Source organism: Passer montanus, unplaced genomic scaffold (assembly GCF_014805655.1).
Source record: "Passer montanus isolate IOZ18808 unplaced genomic scaffold, ASM1480565v1 scaffold2, whole genome shotgun sequence".
Taxonomy (NCBI): Eukaryota; Metazoa; Chordata; class Aves; order Passeriformes; family Passeridae; genus Passer; species Passer montanus.
Window position 1 is genome coordinate 13,065,557 of NW_024366591.1, and position 18,256 is coordinate 13,083,812.

At 34.1% G+C, this 18,256-nt stretch overlaps 1 protein-coding gene across 9 annotated transcripts in view; it reads right to left on the reverse strand.

Annotated features, from left to right (window-relative positions):
• STXBP5 (syntaxin binding protein 5) overlaps window positions 1-18,256 on the reverse strand; it is a 102,523-nt gene that overhangs the window by 16,210 nt on the left and 68,057 nt on the right. For 3 of the 9 annotated variants that reach the window (XM_039707065.1, XM_039707067.1, XM_039707064.1), the window contains 6 exons: window positions 17,685-17,863; window positions 15,771-15,896; window positions 15,140-15,291; window positions 7,805-7,870; window positions 4,433-4,492; window positions 4,286-4,333 (listed from right to left, as the gene is read on the reverse strand). In XM_039707065.1, coding sequence (XP_039562999.1) covers window positions 4,286-4,333; window positions 4,433-4,492; window positions 7,805-7,870; window positions 15,140-15,291; window positions 15,771-15,896; window positions 17,685-17,863 — 631 coding nt within the window. The remainder of the gene's footprint in view (window positions 1-4,285; window positions 4,334-4,432; window positions 4,493-7,804; window positions 7,871-15,139; window positions 15,292-15,770; window positions 15,897-17,684; window positions 17,864-18,256) is intronic. The other 6 variants (XM_039707072.1, XM_039707070.1, XM_039707071.1 and 3 more) reach the window with 4 other exon arrangements.

Here is an 18,256-nt window from a genome sequence, read left to right on the forward strand (position 1 = left end):
AAAAGATATAAATCAGCAAAATGGAAGGTATAGAATGGAGATCTACAGAGAGAGCATTCAGTGTCAGGCTTTCATTCCAGCAGTACAACAGGACAGAGGTGATGCTAACTGCTCCTGCTGCACGTGGCTGACTTCCAGTAGGAGCTGCTGTATCAGAATTCAGTATGTCCCTTGTTGCTGCAGCATTTGCAGGCCAGACAGAGATCCTGGCACACTGCTGCTCAAGGCAACAGTGACTGTTTTGCCTGGATTTAGTCTTACATTTAATATTTCTCTATATTAGAAAACCTAGAGTAATACACGGGTGCACACACACGTTCTGTCAACGTATATAATTAGGTATCATATTAGAGAATGGTCCAAACCCAGGGATTCTTGGAGATTTCTCACAGGTCAGGCTTGGGAAGGTAGGTGTTAAAATATGAAAGACTGCCTTTCAATAAAATATTATGTGTCAATATAGCAGGAACAACCTTCACTTCAATGAAGAAAACCTGAAGCCTGAGAAGGCTTCACCATAGGAAGCTGTGGCTTAGCAGCAAGAGTTACATTTCATTTGCAGTGGGTTATCCTGAGCTCATATTTTAAAATCTATGGCACATCAGTTTTAAAGCTATACAGTGACTTCTCCATCCCTTTTATTTTAAAATAAAATTCTAAAGATTATAAAAAAGATGTGTCTTGGAGCTTTGACAACTAAGAGAACAACTTATGAAGCCTATTTCATATAACATCACATGAGAAATAACTAAGCAGCTTAGAATTTGTTAGAGACACCAAAGCTCCCTAGTTATTCTATATTTGACAACTACCCAAAGTGAAATATTTACATTACCAATTAACTAATGTTGAAATCTCTAAAATTCACATGAGAATAATAAAACCATTGTATAACACTCTGTAAGAAAACATGTACTTGTATACATCAAAAACTAGATCAAAGTATTAAAAACACATTGAAAGAAATGGTCTTTGACATTAGGGCAAATAATTATGAACATCTTAAAATTTGTTTCCATTAAAACAGCTGTAATGGCAATTACTACAGAAATGTTTTAAAAGTTTAGGTATATGCTTAAAATGTAAGAAATATGAGAAACTTCTGTCAGTACTAACAGCAGGGATTACAAAAGTTTGGAACTAAATCTACTCTGCTTAAGTCTGTCTACTAATACTCTCTGCAATTATTTTTAAATTTTAAAGTGCAGGAAATAAATGAGACCAATTTTTCGAAGAAGTTTGACACATAGGCTACTAGAACAGTTATAAAGATTTTAAAATCTACCATATTTTGCAGGCACCTTTACTAAAGGTTTTTCCAGAAATGGTTGTTACATCTTAACTTCCAACACAATTTGTAGCTGTAATATTTAATCATATGTATCTCTATATGCCAAATATTTAATTTACCAAATTATGAGTAAAAAAGCTGAAGATTTTGCTTCCACTGAAGTTGGATCCCAATGTCTTTCTATAAAAATGACACAGCCTTAGAAAATAAGTACTTTCTACCAATTCTTCTTTCTGTAAATTAATTTACATTTAGTATATTCCTTCATATTACTTCACAGCATATTGTTTATACCGTCAAATAAGTGACATTTGTAAGTGAATGGGCTGGATTCAGTAATGGCCACAGCACTTGTTAAAATTTCTAGAAATGCTTAGTTAAATCAAGTATCTCAATATCTCCAAGGAAACAACTAACTATGATTTTTTTGAAGTTCATCTTTGATGCAAACAAAAGGGAAACATGACCCATAAGCAACACATTCGTGACAGGTCTTTAACTTGATTTACTATCCATTCCTTAGCACTGAGCATTCAGTTGTGCATTTAGAAGAAGACAACAAGCCAGACCAACTGATCAAAATGTTGGTGCATGAAGCATTTGCATATTGTGTTACAGAAATCTGTAGAAATGACGATGCTTTACATCAGTTGCCATAAAGTGATAAATTGACAGTGGCTCCGTGTTTATAACTGCGTGTATGATGTTACCACCTTGCAGCCCTAGCACTGAAATTAAATTACTCCACACTTTGCTAGCAGCATTCCCTTGCTTCTTGTTTCCATGGGGCAAACACATGTGTGATATTAACAGCAACTGAAATTACCAATGGAAATTATTTTAATTCTGTTTTGCACCGCATTTAGCAGGTTGTGTTTTACCCATTGACAAGGAATGGAAAGAACTTGAACTGATTGCTCTGTATGCCAGTGCAGAGAGCTATGATCATGCCATATTGATCAAATACATCTAATTCATCCCTGAGAATACAGTTGATGGCAAACGATTTGTTTCATACAACATGGTGGTGTTGATGACAGCGACGTATTTTACAAAACTCATTGTCCATGCACATTTGGTTGTCAATTTAGTTTAAAACAATGAAAAGCAAAACCATGCAACTATTAACACAGGAAAGGTGTTTTATTTACATGAACGAGCTTAGAAATAAGTTCAGAAGGAGCTAGAATAAGCATGCCAGATAAGCTATAGAAAACATGGTAGCGAAACAACCACTTCAGTGCACAGCAACCCACTCAAAACTATGAAAATGAAAAATAAATAATTATCTTTAAGCTTCCAGTAAACTGTGCAAATTACACAAATCACAGTATAACTTACATCCTGAAGAATGCATTGCTTATATATAAATGTTTTGCTTTTTTTAGCTGTGAAATACATTTCAAACACTTTCAGTTGAAAGGCTTCCAGCTGAAACAGATGTGAATGGCTCTATAGAGTCCTCATTAGCATACTTTATTAATGCTCTAACATAACTATTTCAAAAGAAGTGGAAAAAAAATCGAGGTTGCAGTCAGTCAAATTTTCCATGTATTTTGCACAAGACAGTGTGTCTTATTTTCATAAGAGACAAAAGGGAAACTACCTCAAAGGACATTGATTTAACACGCACGAGATTAGGTGTTGTTTTTCTCAACCTGAACATTAGGTTCTAGTTACCCTGAAATTCCTTTAGGGGAACATTTGAATGCTCATGTAAAAGGCACTAATTTCTTTTTTAATTACAGATGAATTCACATAATGTATTATTGACAGTAATTTGCTTTCTTGACTTATATTCACACTTTTTCTGCCCCAAAACTAATTTTCTCTGCCATTTCTGATGTCCTTGCAAGAAGATCTCAACATAAAGCAAAAATATGCCCTTTGTACAGTACTTGCTCATTCTCAAATTTCAAGGATTACTCTGTCATACTCCTGTTTGTCTCCCTGAATTTTGAACGATTCTTTGCCTCAAATACTGAATTATGATGAAAGGGATTAATATTTTGGGATAAAATTTAAATTGCCAAACAGAAAAACAAAAGGGAGACTTCAGGAAAAGAAATCTCTTCCTCCTTCAAGCTATGCTTCCACACAACCTGTGAAATAGTGGCTTAGCAAGTAGTTTTGCTATGTAATTTCAACCTAAACTGACTGAAGAGATAAAATGAAATTATCCTACAATGACATACTAATTTGCTAAATGAAAACAAAATGAACAGTAGCAAAGTGATTCTGCAATCAAAGTAACCATATCAAAGTTAAGGAAGAAGAGTCCCTTTCCCAAAGCTAAATCATACAGCCTCTTGCTTTCATTTATTTAATGAGCCAGTTGTCAGAAGCAGAGTTATTTCCATTCCAGCCGTGAAAGGGTTCAATCTACCTGCATACAACATATCCCAGGGCAATTTTGTTACCAAATTAAGACACAAGTTTAGAGCTGGTAAGGTATTGTGCCACTGTTAGATGCAAAAAAAATACAGCTCTGGAACAGCAGTGGGGAATACTTATACATATACAAGCCAGTCCTCTTCCAAATGAATAAATGAAACCATGATAGTACCTCTTTCCTGACCACAGCCATATAAAAAAATCTGACCATATGGCCATGAATACAACATATAAAAAAGAAATGGCATCAGCCAAATGTTCCCAAAACCAGCGCACCTTCACAAAATAGTGGAATCATGTTGTGACTTGTATAGACTGAACTCTTACTATGTATTAGAATTTCATCCATATAGAAAAAGAGAAGTGCAACTGCAAAATCAGAGAATTTAAATCACCAATATCCTTGATTTTTTAGATTATTATGCCCAGTGTATTTAGTACAGAAGCAGCCCACAGAATTACCAAGTAGAGTAAAGAATGAAAAAATTAATAACAGAATGCATTGAAATTTGACTGTTTGCCTTTTTTTTTGCTGCTGGGTTAGTGCTGCATAGAGTAAGGCACTGAATTAGAAAGAGTAGGTTTTTTTCTAGTTCCTACCTATGTCATTGGTTACCATCTTGGAAAACTTTCTGCTTTTGGTCTTCACTGTAAATAATATTATAATAAAAAAAAAAAAATCAATCTAAGTGTACCAAAAGGTGAACTAAAGAAAAAATAAGACTAAAGAAAAGAAAAATACTGTACCCTTTTCTATAAAATTATTCATTTTTTGTTCATCATCAGAATTGTTTGGTGAACCAGAACCTACAAGTGGAGACAGAATGAAATGGATATACATTTGACATGAATGAAGGGGATACAGCTTTGACACAAAAATCAATGTATATTAATGCACTTAAGATATACATATATTATACAATATATGTATATACATAATATACAAAATTATATACAAGATCTGAGTTTAACAAAGATACAAAGAAAATATCAAATACTGATATTGGTATTCTCTGTAGCTGTATTAGATATTATAAAGTACAAATTACTTTGGCATGACACAATTCTGGCATATTGGAATTAGCCATAGAACTTACAATGCAAGGTACAATGCTGCACATTGCAGTGAGTTTATTGCTAGAAATAATGTCCTCATTGAACAAATGCTTACACTGAATAACTAAATGGCTCTACTAATCATTGCTCCAGACACAGAGATTAGCCCAAGTTATGATTCACAAAACACAGCTGGAACAATAAACACAAGTTCTATAAATCTGTTTGGGGTTTTTTTCCAGTGCAGTAAATTATTGTTGGACCACAGTTCTTCAACTACTCTGCAGACATCTCTGAGCCAATAGTGCCACCTGGAGTTTTCTGTATCCCAACCCTCAAAAACTGATCTTAGCAACACACCACAGCTTCAGGCTTACCATTGTCATGAAATTAAACGATGGCCAGGATATTAAAACAATTTGTCTAAAAAATTTAAAATTTAATTGGATTTTATATTGTGGAAGTGTAAAAACAGAATACAACACAAGCATTTTGGCACTTCTGAAGACAAAAACTTGACAGTTTAAATGCTGTACAATCTTTTAGGTCAGATAAACATTCCCAGAGTCTAAGCCTAGTACTGCTTGACATCCATAGAAAAAGCAGGAGGTAAGATTATTCCTCCTGCATTTTCACAGTATTTCTATATTTCTGTGCTACTGAAACCCTATAATTTTGTGCTACTGAAGGGTAGGATACCCTTCTAACTTGCACAGGCAGGCAGTCCCTTTCGCAGTCCTCTCATCTATATAACTCCCCATTGGAGGAATTCTAATGGAAGTTACCTTCCACTTCACTTGGACATGGAAAGGTGGATTTAAGCAACTGCAGACTTCAGTCCAAACAGTGACTGGTCTCTTTTACAGATCATAACAATGAACGCCAATAAGGCATTCAATTGCCAATCCCATCCTCTAATCTTAGAGCTAGTAGCATGCAAACATTTTGTGTTTGTGTATTCTCTTACTAGAAAGCCTCTGGACTGAAAAAAGTTTCCTTAAATTTAGCCTCCATCCTTCTTCTCAAGCTCACCAATACTCCACAGCAAATTTCTCAAAAAGGTCCTCTCTTACCTCTGAAAGCTAAATGCCACTTTCAAGCTTGTTTTCAGTCTTGAGATTTTGCCCAGAAAAGATATAAAACTCAAACCAAACCTAAGGAATTGCAGTTCTTCTCTCTTCACAAGCATCAATAAATTATTTCCACACCAGGGTGGTGCATCCAAGATTTTTTTCAAAGGAAAAATTGTGAAGTCCACCATAAACTTAATCTCATTCACTGAGAGCAAAGGACAGAATCAAGGGAAGCAAGGCACAGTCCAGCCTTGCTACTAGAAGTTTCTATTTTACAGGAGAATGCAAGAATTACATTCCCCCTCTATCTTTTGTCCATTCACTATTTTTGGTACTTTAGACATTTTTAAACCTTCTTCAGCTCACACTCAACTCAAACAAGCAGGAGGAAGGTAGGGGAAACCAATTATTAAAATTAGGAGTTTTTGATAAAGCTTAATTTTCATCTTTGGAGTTGCCTTCATTATACTGTTGCAGAAGTACTGAATTGAGTTTTACTCTACTTCAACACCCAATTATGAAAGAACCCTCTTACTTAAACTACACAGTGTTTTAAGTGTTTAAGTGGTACACACTAGGAGTTCTTTGGGCTAACATTTGGGTGAGTCTGGAGCAGGGGGGAAAAAGGTCATTTAAAGTTATGATTCATTAGCTGTTCATTGCAGACATTCTAGTGTTCCAGAACCTAGATTTAGCCCGGACTTTTTAACTGGGTCAAATTCAAATGCCATAGTGAATTGATAACTATGCTCAACCCTGACAGACAAAGGATTTACTGCAACTGCAGCAATGTAGAGCAAATTGTTTACAGGCATTGGTCTCAGTATATAAAAATGAAATAGGAAACATGATCTTGATTCTCAACACCATAAAAAAGCTTTCATTATAAACTACACTGAAGTTGATGACTTCAGCATGCCAATACTTCACAACACAGATTTGTCATAAAATCACATCTTCAGGCAAGACTTTTAACTAAAACTCACATCTAGGTTTTGCTTTAATTATAAATAAATCAAATTTACTCTAAGAAAGAGCTAGCAAAAATGAAAATGACATTGATTGATCTAGAGGTGTGTTTTGCATAATTTAAAATGAACACCAAAATACAATTGTCAAATTAGAAATTAAAATTTATGTTAAAATTTCTACTAGTGCTACAAACACAATGTCTTGGTTTGTTATGCTTTCAATTTGGCTTTGAAAGATACAGGCTACAACAGAAAAGATCTTTAGACTCCCATCTTAGTTAGCATTTTACACTACATACTATTTTACGTGCTTCATTTAAATCTGCAGTTGGGTCCTTTAGCCTTGAGTAGTTTTGAATGAAACAAAATGACATCTTTAGAAGTTCTCCAAGCAATAAGTAAAGAGAAGTGACAATTTTTAGCTACTATAAAAACTATTCACTCTATGCATTGACATGCATTATTAAGTATTTACATGGTTATAGCCTCAACTAGCCAACATGAAAATAATTAATCTTGAAGGTTTCACTTAAAATTTTCACATGCAACAGTGGCAACTGGAAAACTGAAAAAAAAAAAAAAAAGGGTGCAGGAGGAGGAGTATTAAGCACTCCTTAAGTATTAAGTAGGGAACTCCTACTTTCTCAGGATGCTGGTTTCGCTCAGAAATAATCTCTACCACTTCTGAGGGATATGAAACACAATCACACAAATTGTTACAGGAATTTGTGCATCTCTTGTCAATGCTTCAAAATTCCATTGTGCAGTATGTTCCCTAAGGCATAAATATTTCAGCTTATTCTCTCTGCAATCATCTTTGTGACACATCCCTATTGCATCTCTTAAGTCAGCCTTATTTTAAAAATGCAGTTGTTCAAGATAGCAAAATTTATGACACTTCCAAAAATTTGTGAGAGGACAACAGGTTTTATACAATTACTTAACTAGTAAGTGTTAACTTAACACATGCCATCTTCTGGGAAAATAAGAAGCTGAAGATCAGGGAAAGTTGTGATTACCTGACGTGGGTGACTTGCAGCGGTCTTCTGGCACCACCGTACCTTCATTTATATCACACAGACCTGCTGAAACATAAAACCAGTGTATTATAAATACAGTTCCCATTTTATTTTTACTTCCACTGCAGTCAGGAACTTAATTTCTTATTAGAGACAAACAAGCCAGTTGTGATAGAAGTTCTGTTACATACTACTCTTTTTGACATTACCCACAGTAACTGTAGAGTCACTTTTTCCTACTGAAGTTTTCTTTGCAAAACACACACTACCAATAAATTTCAGTGAAATCCATTATATTTTCAGCTAGACAGACTTATCAAAACAGTTAATTATTTACATTCTACAGGTATACATTAAGCATAAACATAATTTGTTTTGAAAAAAATCAGTTATATTAAAAATGTAATTGCAAAAGAAAATAATATAAAAGAGAGTCTTGAAGATTACAAACATGATGTGTGAAACTACAGTGCCTTTTTCCAAACTACTTTTCCACTGTTACAGTGATATGCCCGTATTTGCCAATTTGCATTGCCAAGTTAATTTTCCAGAAAAACTCCTTATTGGTGTCACTTGGAGAACTCAGGTGTTAGGGTATTCATAGGTGTTCTCCCTTGCATGGAAGAATTTCACTAAATTTCTTACAGCATCAAATCTGATCAATTTGAATAACTGCAGTATGTGAACATCTGAAAGCTCAGTTCTTTCATTCCAGTGAAGGCAATAAAACTTAGTCATACACAATCAAATGCAAAAGATGGAAGCTGCCTCAAAATGGTCCTAAATATAATAATAATTGCATAAATTAAAAGCATACAAGAAATTTTCTATTTCAATTTTGACAAGAAATTGCTGTCAAGACTGTCCACAATTAAGAGAAGTGCATTTTGTTGATATTTTAAAGTTAGTAATGGATCTTTAGGTTTATATCATGAAGCTTTCCTACAGAAATTTCATGACGTCATACTAAGGCAAACAAGCATGAATCAGGCAAACAATACTGAACAGTAATAACTAAGAAATATTTGCTAAAATTACAGAGTTTTGCATGCACACAAATATTTCCAACACTCAAAAAGTTTGAGTGTTAATGATAATGGCTAAGGCAAGAAAGGTATCACATGGAAAGCCTGTCTATACAACTGCACACTACACATTCACCAGTGCATCTGTACATATCTGTTAACCAACAAAAATACAACAGCTCTACTCCATCAAAGTTTTAAAATTTCCAAACACTTAATCAGAAGTTAATAGTTTAAAGGGAAAAAGGTTCTCCTGAAATGACATATCAATATGGAACACATTGAAAGTATGTTACATTAACAGTTCCATTTATCCAAAATAGTCTTTTTTAAGATCACTAAGAGCATGTATAGCTTAAACCCCAAAACTCAATGACTAGAATTATCAAATGACCTTAAGGCTTTGTTAACCCAACATTTAACAGTCCTGGAACCAATTTAAATTCTAAAATGTCAAATGGAATTCCAGGTGGAAGCTATATCTTTCCACTACGCAGGAGAAAGAAAAGAGCAATTTATTTAGTCATCTGTCAGTAAATCAATGAACACTATGGGATAATGAGAGCTTTATACCAGAGTTTTAAACAGGCACAGGAGACTAAATGTTTTGAACTAGACAGGATTGTGTAAAAAGATTTTTGAAAAATCCTAAAGTTGCTTTCACAACAAGCAATACAAGTTTTAGATGAGAGCTGTGCTGGGAGGATAAACCCATAATGTGCTCTTCGAAGTAGTTGCACCCTCAGGAGCCAAACCAAATAAATTCATACATGCAGTTCAGGAACACAATTTCCTCCTTTCCAATAAAGATTAATTCTTTACCTTCAAAAGACGAGTTTTAACTTCTTGTACAAATTCTCCTATGAAAATTCATTAATTGACAGCAATAGTCTTTAGCCAAGAATGAAGACACCTGCACACTTGAATTTTTTGTAGGAACTCTCAAGGCTATAGTTTGATTAATATACATCTTAATTAATAATGAGAATAAGTGTGCATTATGGTAATCATTATGGCATGTAAATCTTGGATATCTGTTCATAGCCATTACTGCTATTACTTAGGAGAGAAAAGGAACAGGAATAGATGAAAAGTAATTTTAGCTATGATTGCATTAGTAATTAAACTGAGCAGAGTATAACAAGAACGATCTAAGTTTGTGAACTAGGAGGGTCTGCCCACGACCAAGCCGAAGAAACTTGCAAGATAATCTCTTGCTGTTCATCTTAAAACCCCAGGTTTACTGATAGAAGCACTGGGAGCAAGACAGCTCTCCTGGAAAAATTCTCTGCATGCAAATTGCTATGAATTACAAAAGAAAATTGATCCAAGAGTTTCTGTTTCAGAAATAAAACTACATCCTTCTATAACACCAATACATGTACAAGTGACCTCCTAATAATATTTTAGTTTATCTCTGCAAACTCCAGAAGCAAGAAAATTAGAAACTCGCCAAATTACCAAAAATTTAATAATGTCATTGAAGACATCGTTACCATATTGCATTAAAAACTCCACAGAATTACCACTGAAATTAACTGATATATAAAGTTTCATGAGACTTAGTCATTTTTTTGCACAAGCTTTAAGCAGGAATATCTCAGAAGAAGCTACAATTTGACTGAAAACAGTGCAATTAAAAATTACAAATAAAGCTAACTTGATATGATGTAAAAGTTAGAATTAAAAACAACCTGAAAAACAGAGTGAAAAAAACCCGAACCCCAAGTCCAACAATAAAACTTTCTGATACAGTTTTGGCCTTGGCTGATGTCAGTCACAACTGATGTTGGTCTCATGACATTTAAGCTAAAAATTCAAATAGTGCGTGAAGGTGAATGGGAAAAAGAACATGACCAAGCAACTCCAGAGGAGTTCCTGGCATGTATTTTCTTCCAGTTTGTCTCCACCCCACTTTTTGAATCATTCACAGATTACTGTCAAAAAGCTTTTTGATGTAAAATAAAAATTTCAAAAAGTCACATGCAGGTAAGGACTGCTTAATTTTTGTCAGAAACCTAAACTGCCTCTGGGACAACTAAGAAATACTAACTTTTAAAGAGTTGTACTAAATTGCACTAATCAAAAAGTCACATAAAATCTTGTAACTCTCACCAACAGTAATTTGCAAAAAAAGAGTTATGATTGATGTTCTCTGAACTTATGGAGCTAAGCAGGAAAAAATAACAGCTATATAAGTTTTGATGTTTCATCATGAAATTATGACCTGTCTCATTTTTTTATCAGTACTGATTTAATGACTCCTGTCTTATTTAGCCAAGAGTACCTCAATCAAAGGTCACCTAACAGTGTAAGCCTACATCTTGTATAGTTTTCATCACACTATAAACTTTTACTTACACATTTCATGTCTTTGGGCACACGGCCAAAGTTGATTTTCTACACCCTCCCCCCTCACTATACGACTCTGAAGGCAAACTTTGATTTTAACCTTGACAAGCACCTGATGACACTGTCTGGCAGGCCTTAACAAAACACATATACTGCATGCTTCACAAACTATAAATTGCCACCCAAAACATGTGAGTAGTATACCTGTTATGAATCACTGATAAATTCCAAAACACGATCCCAACTGGGAGCTTGTATCTGTAGAGCTAGCCTGAAATGACATTTTACAGTCTAGCTAGTGTAGAGAGCCTTGTCTCTAAATAGATGCTGCTTTAAGACGGGAATCTGAATTTCTTTTCTGAGTAGAAAAAATAAGATGACAGAGAAATACATCATATTCTTGCAACACAAAAGAAGGGAAAAAAAGCTTGCATTTCCATTCATATTTTAGAAGATATGTAACTCTCACTCTATGAAATTTTTTAAAAGATGCCTTTGCAAATTTTTAGTTCTTTGATTAAGGACATAGCATTTACTAAATCTTAAGTATGCTGGCATATACTGATAATCTATTGAATTGACATTTTATGCTGAAACATACAGAATATCCAGGTTTTGATGATGAAGGACCAATCCTTCCTGCTTTTTCTGGACGTGGTTGAATGTACAATAGCAATATGCTGCTCTGTGGCAGGCTGCCTGAATGCATATGTAAGCTAGTATGGTTATTTTTTCCCTTAAATACACTGTTGTTGTCTCAAAGAATAGGAATTTTCTGAACCAACCACATTAGATAGAAAAACACTTTTTCTAGGAAGATTTAAATATTAAGTACTAGTACTCCCTGAAGATTATTAGTTGTATAGCCATTGAAAATATCTTATTCATAGATAAAAATAATCTTGAAGTATTAAAATAGAAATGTTTTCAAGATAGAGATTCAATGAAGGCACATCTTTCAAAGCAAAAACAAGGCAGCATAAACTCCTCACATTTTTGAAAACACTAAATGCAGATAATGAATGTTCAAGAAAGGGAGAATGCAAAATCCCAAAGTGTTCTATCTCATATAGTTCCAATCCTATAAATAAATCAAAGGGTAGTACTTAAATATATCAGACTCATTATTTGTGGAAAATTATTGAAGCAATTATTGAAGTCTAGGCAACACATACACTGAAAGAACTACAAATAATGAAAAATGTTAAATGATAACTAAAGAAATTATTTTCAGTTTTTAAAACAACTATAGCTCCAGTTAACCCAGATACTGTCAGGATGCTAAACAGAAAGAGAATTACAGGGTTATAAAATTAAATCTCAGATACAAAACTTGTTTAAACTTATTCCTAAATAAATAGTCCAAGTAAATTCAGCTTTACAATATTTACTGGTTTTGGGATTTCTACCCATCTTTATATTTTTTTTTTTCAAAAAAATAATCAATCAGTGCCAGATCCTGGTTTTCAGTTCTGTACTATCTTAAGGTGGAGGCATTTCTTTTATGCCTAGCTCCCTTTCTGCCATGGCAGTAGAGGAGGAAAGACTATAGAGAAGCCAGTATTTGGCAATTGAGACTATCCTCTGAGATGTATTTCTTTTTTCTTGTTGGGGGAAAAGAAATGGCTGAACTATGACTCAGACCACAATTTCAAGTTTGTTTTGCAGTTTTGTTTGTTTGCTGTTTTTCTTTTAAAACTCCATTTTTACAGTAGCTTAATCTGCTCTACTTCATTAAAAAAAGGGCTGAGATTACCTACCTCTGCCTGAGGGCTGAAGAAAACTGGCATCCTAAGAAAAGGAACAATGCTATGCTTTTAAAAAATAAGCTTTACATTCTCCAGATTCTTGAATGCTGTGAATGATGTCGTAAGTCAGTCTCTCTCGGGTAATTCATGGTTCTGATGGCTTACCTTCCTCACACAGATACCTGAACTTCAAAGCTGCTTGGAAACTGAACAGGGCTGTTCACAAACACCTCTTAATCCCTATAAACAACATTTTTGTAGAAGTGACTTTTCACTTTTAGAAGAAGAATCTCTCTATAATCAGAATGTTTATTCTTATCATTGCTACTAAAACTCTAACTCTGGACTTCTGAAGCTTTTTCTGCCAGAAAGGGAACCATGCAAGGAAAGTTTCTAGTAACGTAACACTAAATTTTTGAGTAAGATCTTAGCTCTATAAACACCAGCAAATTCTGAGATAGGATCTCCTTTTGATTTTGAGATTTATTTATCTAAAAACACAAAATACAGACACTATTATGGTTGCTTTTTTCCTTTAAATTTCTTTTAAAGATAACATGAATGAGAAACACGATGGATGCAGGATGGATTGAAACCAGTTTCGATAAGTAAAACAATTACTTAAAAAGAGCTAAAGAAAATAATTATGGTGAGTGAACAAAACAAAAAAATCAAGTTCAGATGCTCAAAAAATATTTGAATGCCATGAGATGACTTACTTATATAAGAGGTGCGAAGCTTTTTCACAGACTCTGAATATAAGTTAGAAAGGCCGCACATGCAAGAAGCCACAGTCAGCATACCTTCATGAAGCAATGAGAAAAGGAAACACGGAGACACTAACAGTACTTTTGAGACAGAAAAGCCAGCCAAGTAACTTGTACAACCAGGTTATTAAAATGCCATTGCCATGCAGATTGTTAGTATCAGAAGTTAAGATGAAAAAAATACAATTTCATATAACAGCTATACTAATGAGCAAAAAGGGCTTTCATCATGAACATCTTAGAGACAGAGTTGAAACACAGAGTTATGTGAATCCAATTTATTGGATTAAAATAACATCAGTTAAGAAAACAAAGGCAAGTGATGTTTAAAGCTCCAAAAGGCAGTTTATAATCTATATGCATCAGGCAGAATGTAAGCCCTTTACTCCCAGGACAAATTAACACAGTCAAACAGTAAAGCTATTTCTTTCTCTCACAGTTTATATCACACAAGAAAATATTTTATCTGACAGGATACCAACTGTGTATGCCCTGCTCTATATGAACGATTTTTAGATCCAATTCCTCAGTTGAAATAAGCTGACTGGTGTTAACTGGATCTTTTTCAAACCATCCATTTACTATATCCATTACCTCTTAGAACATCCATTTCAATTTGAATAAAATATTACCTGAAGAACTTACAAGGACTTTACTCTGGATCTCCTAAAGAAAGTAACACTCAATCATGAGGAATATTTTTTTTCAACAGTTTATTATCATGCCTTGTGCTGTTTTCTGAAATAACTTAGGAGTATTCACGACACATCAGGGAGAAGAAAATTTTAAAATACTAAATTTTCCCTTTGGTTACAAAAAGCTTTGCATTTTGATTGAAAGTCACTTTCCTTTTTAGCTGAAAAAGGACACTCTTCAGCATATTTTAAAATCAAAGTCCTTTTTCTTTCTATTTCAAAGGGATTTATTTTACCAATTTGTATGTAGAAGTTTATTTTGTTCATTTCAATCTCTCTCAAGCATAAAATAACAGTATTAACAACATGACATGGTTTAGCTCATCAGTGACATTTCTAGTCAAATTTTAAAAAAGGAAGTCAAAAGATCCCAGCAAACACTCAGGCTATCCTGCAAACATTAATGGATTTACATAAACATGTAATATGGGTACTAGCTTTATCAGAAATATCAGGATACTTCCTCATGCTATGTAAATTCTTGTAAACTGCATAAATCCATTGTAAATTGACTTTTTTTTCTTAAAATACACATTACACTGAAAAATAAGTAATGGTATGAAGCATCAGTATATTCCACTGAGCAACAATTTTTAAGGAAAGATGTATAAACAGAACTGCAATAGTGACACTAGCAACAGATAAAGAAGAAAGAAAACCACAGTGAAGAATGTTTGTATTCAAAGAATACACACTAAGAGTAGATGAGCCTTTCTTCTGAGCTTAAAATATCTTTTGGGTTACCCACCTCCAGATGGCTGCCGAGTTTTTCGGGGAGATCGTGGCTCCCTGCGATAGGGATCATTGGAGCCATACAGTTCAATAGTGCCTAGATTCAGGAGCACTGTCTTCTGGAGGTAATCAACCATGGCAATACCATTACAGTTTCCAAAAACTACTCTGGAAAAAGAGAAGTTAAAGGAAAAACAATGCTAATGAAACGTTGGAAATGCTTCATACAAATATTTTTTGCAGTACAGCATTTAATACTTCCTAATTTTTAGGAATTATCCTAGATTGCACTTATTTAGAAATTCCTATTTTAGAGTGTAGTATTGATTAATTCTTCTCTCATACATGGTGCTGAGTAGAACAGACCAGTCTCAGTGTCCTTGCCAACCTATCTGACACAGAGCCTTAAGTGACACTTACTCTTGGCTGTACAGTGCCAGGTGAGGAAGAACAATGCTGATCTGCTTGTGCTGTTAGCATCATCAGCATCTGCCATGACCCAAAAGGAATTCTCTCAATAGCATAAGAAAGTGATTACCTCTATTTTGCTGTGCAGCTCATGTGAACACACACAGAGACTCAGTTTTAATGGATAGTTTTAAACCACTGTGACGGAATAATGGAAGAGATGTGCAGAATACACTTACAGGCCATATGCTGAGTTGATGGCTAGGCTGGTTATCTGTTGAGGAGGTTCCCCACTCACCCACACCAGCTGGATAACGAGCTCAATTTGGTAGCCTGGAGACTGCTTGAGAGGAGAATTTTTGACTCTGCAAAGTAAACAAGACATGGAGTGTCACATTTCAGTGTCTCAATTTTTTCCTTATGGGATCAGAATTCATTAAATTCTACACTACACTGGACTTCAAAATGTTGAAAAATTGTAAAAACTATGATCAAAAGTAAATAAAAGCAACCAGAAGAAAAAAACAGAAGAAAAATTGACACTAGGAATTCACTTTTTTATTCACTACCTAATTGAAAATTAATTGAACAATGATCACAAATTTTTCATTTTTTCCAACCTCAGAACAAGGCATAACAGTGCTATTATGTTGTATTTCCTTTAATAGATATAGGTGCTCAGTCAGTGTCTAAAAAAGAAGGAGTTACGTTTTTTTTTCAGAGTTTCCAAAATAACTCTGATTTAGAGAACAGAAAAGGTTGAGAGGTGTACATGGAATAAGCACAATGACAAGGGAAACAGAAACAAAATGTATTGAGATAAATGCAAATAAAAAGCTGAGGATATGGCAAAACTAAAATGAAAACAAGAAAATTATTGTAATGGCAGACCAATTGTATGCAATGAACCTGGGACTGGGAGAATTGAAACTCTTGTAAAGACTTTGCTTGCATGCTGACAAATAAGCAGAAAAGATTAGGTATTGTATTTTCTTACACAACAAATTTTATGTAGAACAAGCTTCTGTCTCCCCAGTTCCACTTATTTTACCCATTTATTCTCACTAATGGAAATTTGAAATTGATATTTGAAAAAATATTTGAAAATATTTTACATAAGTTTAGAATTTTCCAATTTTTCTACTTTGATGAATTTCCTTCAGAAATACACCCCTCCAACTCAGTACAACCAATATAATTTGAAAACTCTTACCCAAATACAGCAACCATATCAGAACTGTTTTCTAAATTGATACACTCAAAGAATTAAAATCCCAATTGGGATCTTAAACTTCAGAAAACAAGGTATATACTTTATATCTCTAGTTATATAATCCATATTTCTTACATTCCGTTAGAAAAAGTCATGGCTCATAAGTCCCATAACGCACTCTCGTAGGAGAGTAAAAAAAGATAGACTTTTTAAACTCTAATTTTTCTAAATGAGTACAAGCTCACAGAAAGAAGGTTGCAGAAAAAGCTTGCAATTTAAAAAGATTAAAAAACTTGTCAAAGACCTACAATGAGAGCACTATTAGGCATCGTGCAAAGTGCAGATCCATGACAAAGGGACATTTAATTAATTCTGTTTCCAAAACGCAAAGTTGTTCCCTAGCATGATTTTCAAAAAAGAAATATGTTTATAAGCCTAAAGAGTCAGCACTCAGCCACCTATCTGCAAGAATTTTCACTTCTGATTTGCTTCTAAAACTTTAGGCTCTGCAAAACTAATGGATGAAACATATTCAGACATACTTGGTCTAAAGTTAAGGAGAACCACAGAGCATCAACTTACCTATTCATTTCAAGGACAATAAGAGATCAAAGTGACTGAATTGCTGCTATTAAAAACGGTTTGCTCTAAGGCACGATCATCTATCACTATACTAACATCTATACCAAATTCTCCTAAAATCAGGTAAACCAAAAGGCAAGGATTGTTTTTTAAGTCAGCTTAAGAAGTTTAAAAAATTAACATTCAGTATTTATTTCTTAAAGCAGAGCTCAAATTTCAGATACTTGGAAAACTTTGCTTTACAAAATAAAACATTTTCACCAGCAATGACATATCTGTAACGATATCAAAGTACATGTACTCTGACATAATCTTGCAATGTTTCAGACTCACTGAAAGCATAACAGAATAAACTTACTTTAAACATGGGACATTATCACGAAGTCCATCAGATGAACTGCTACTAGTAGATGGATGAGACTGGGGAACAATGGATTGGGGATTGGAACCTGTGCCTGGAGTTGGTACAGGTGGCACCTGCTCACCATCTGGAGTTTCAACATCATTTATTTCATATAGGAGACGTACTTCCAGCATCTGTTAATTAAAGGAAACAAACATATCAGTAAAGTCTGCCTTTCAAAACACTGAATATGAAATAAATGAAGTGCAAGTGAAGCAGTAGTGATAAAAGTGACACCCAGAACTTTTCCATTTTTTGAAAGATAACCATTTAATAAACAGTGTAACAAAGACACGTGGTTTTCAGAAGTACAGAGTCATACTATTACAGACTGAATATCTGAAGACAGCTAGAACTTGAATGTCTGACATATTTTCCAGTTTTTGAAAGTTTGCTTCTTAATAGTGAAAGAAATTAAATACTGGACTTATTTAATTATCATTCTGCTGACATACATATTTAGCTATGAAGATGACTTGGTTTATGTACTTCAAGAATGGTAAAACAGAGCTAAAGCCACACAGATT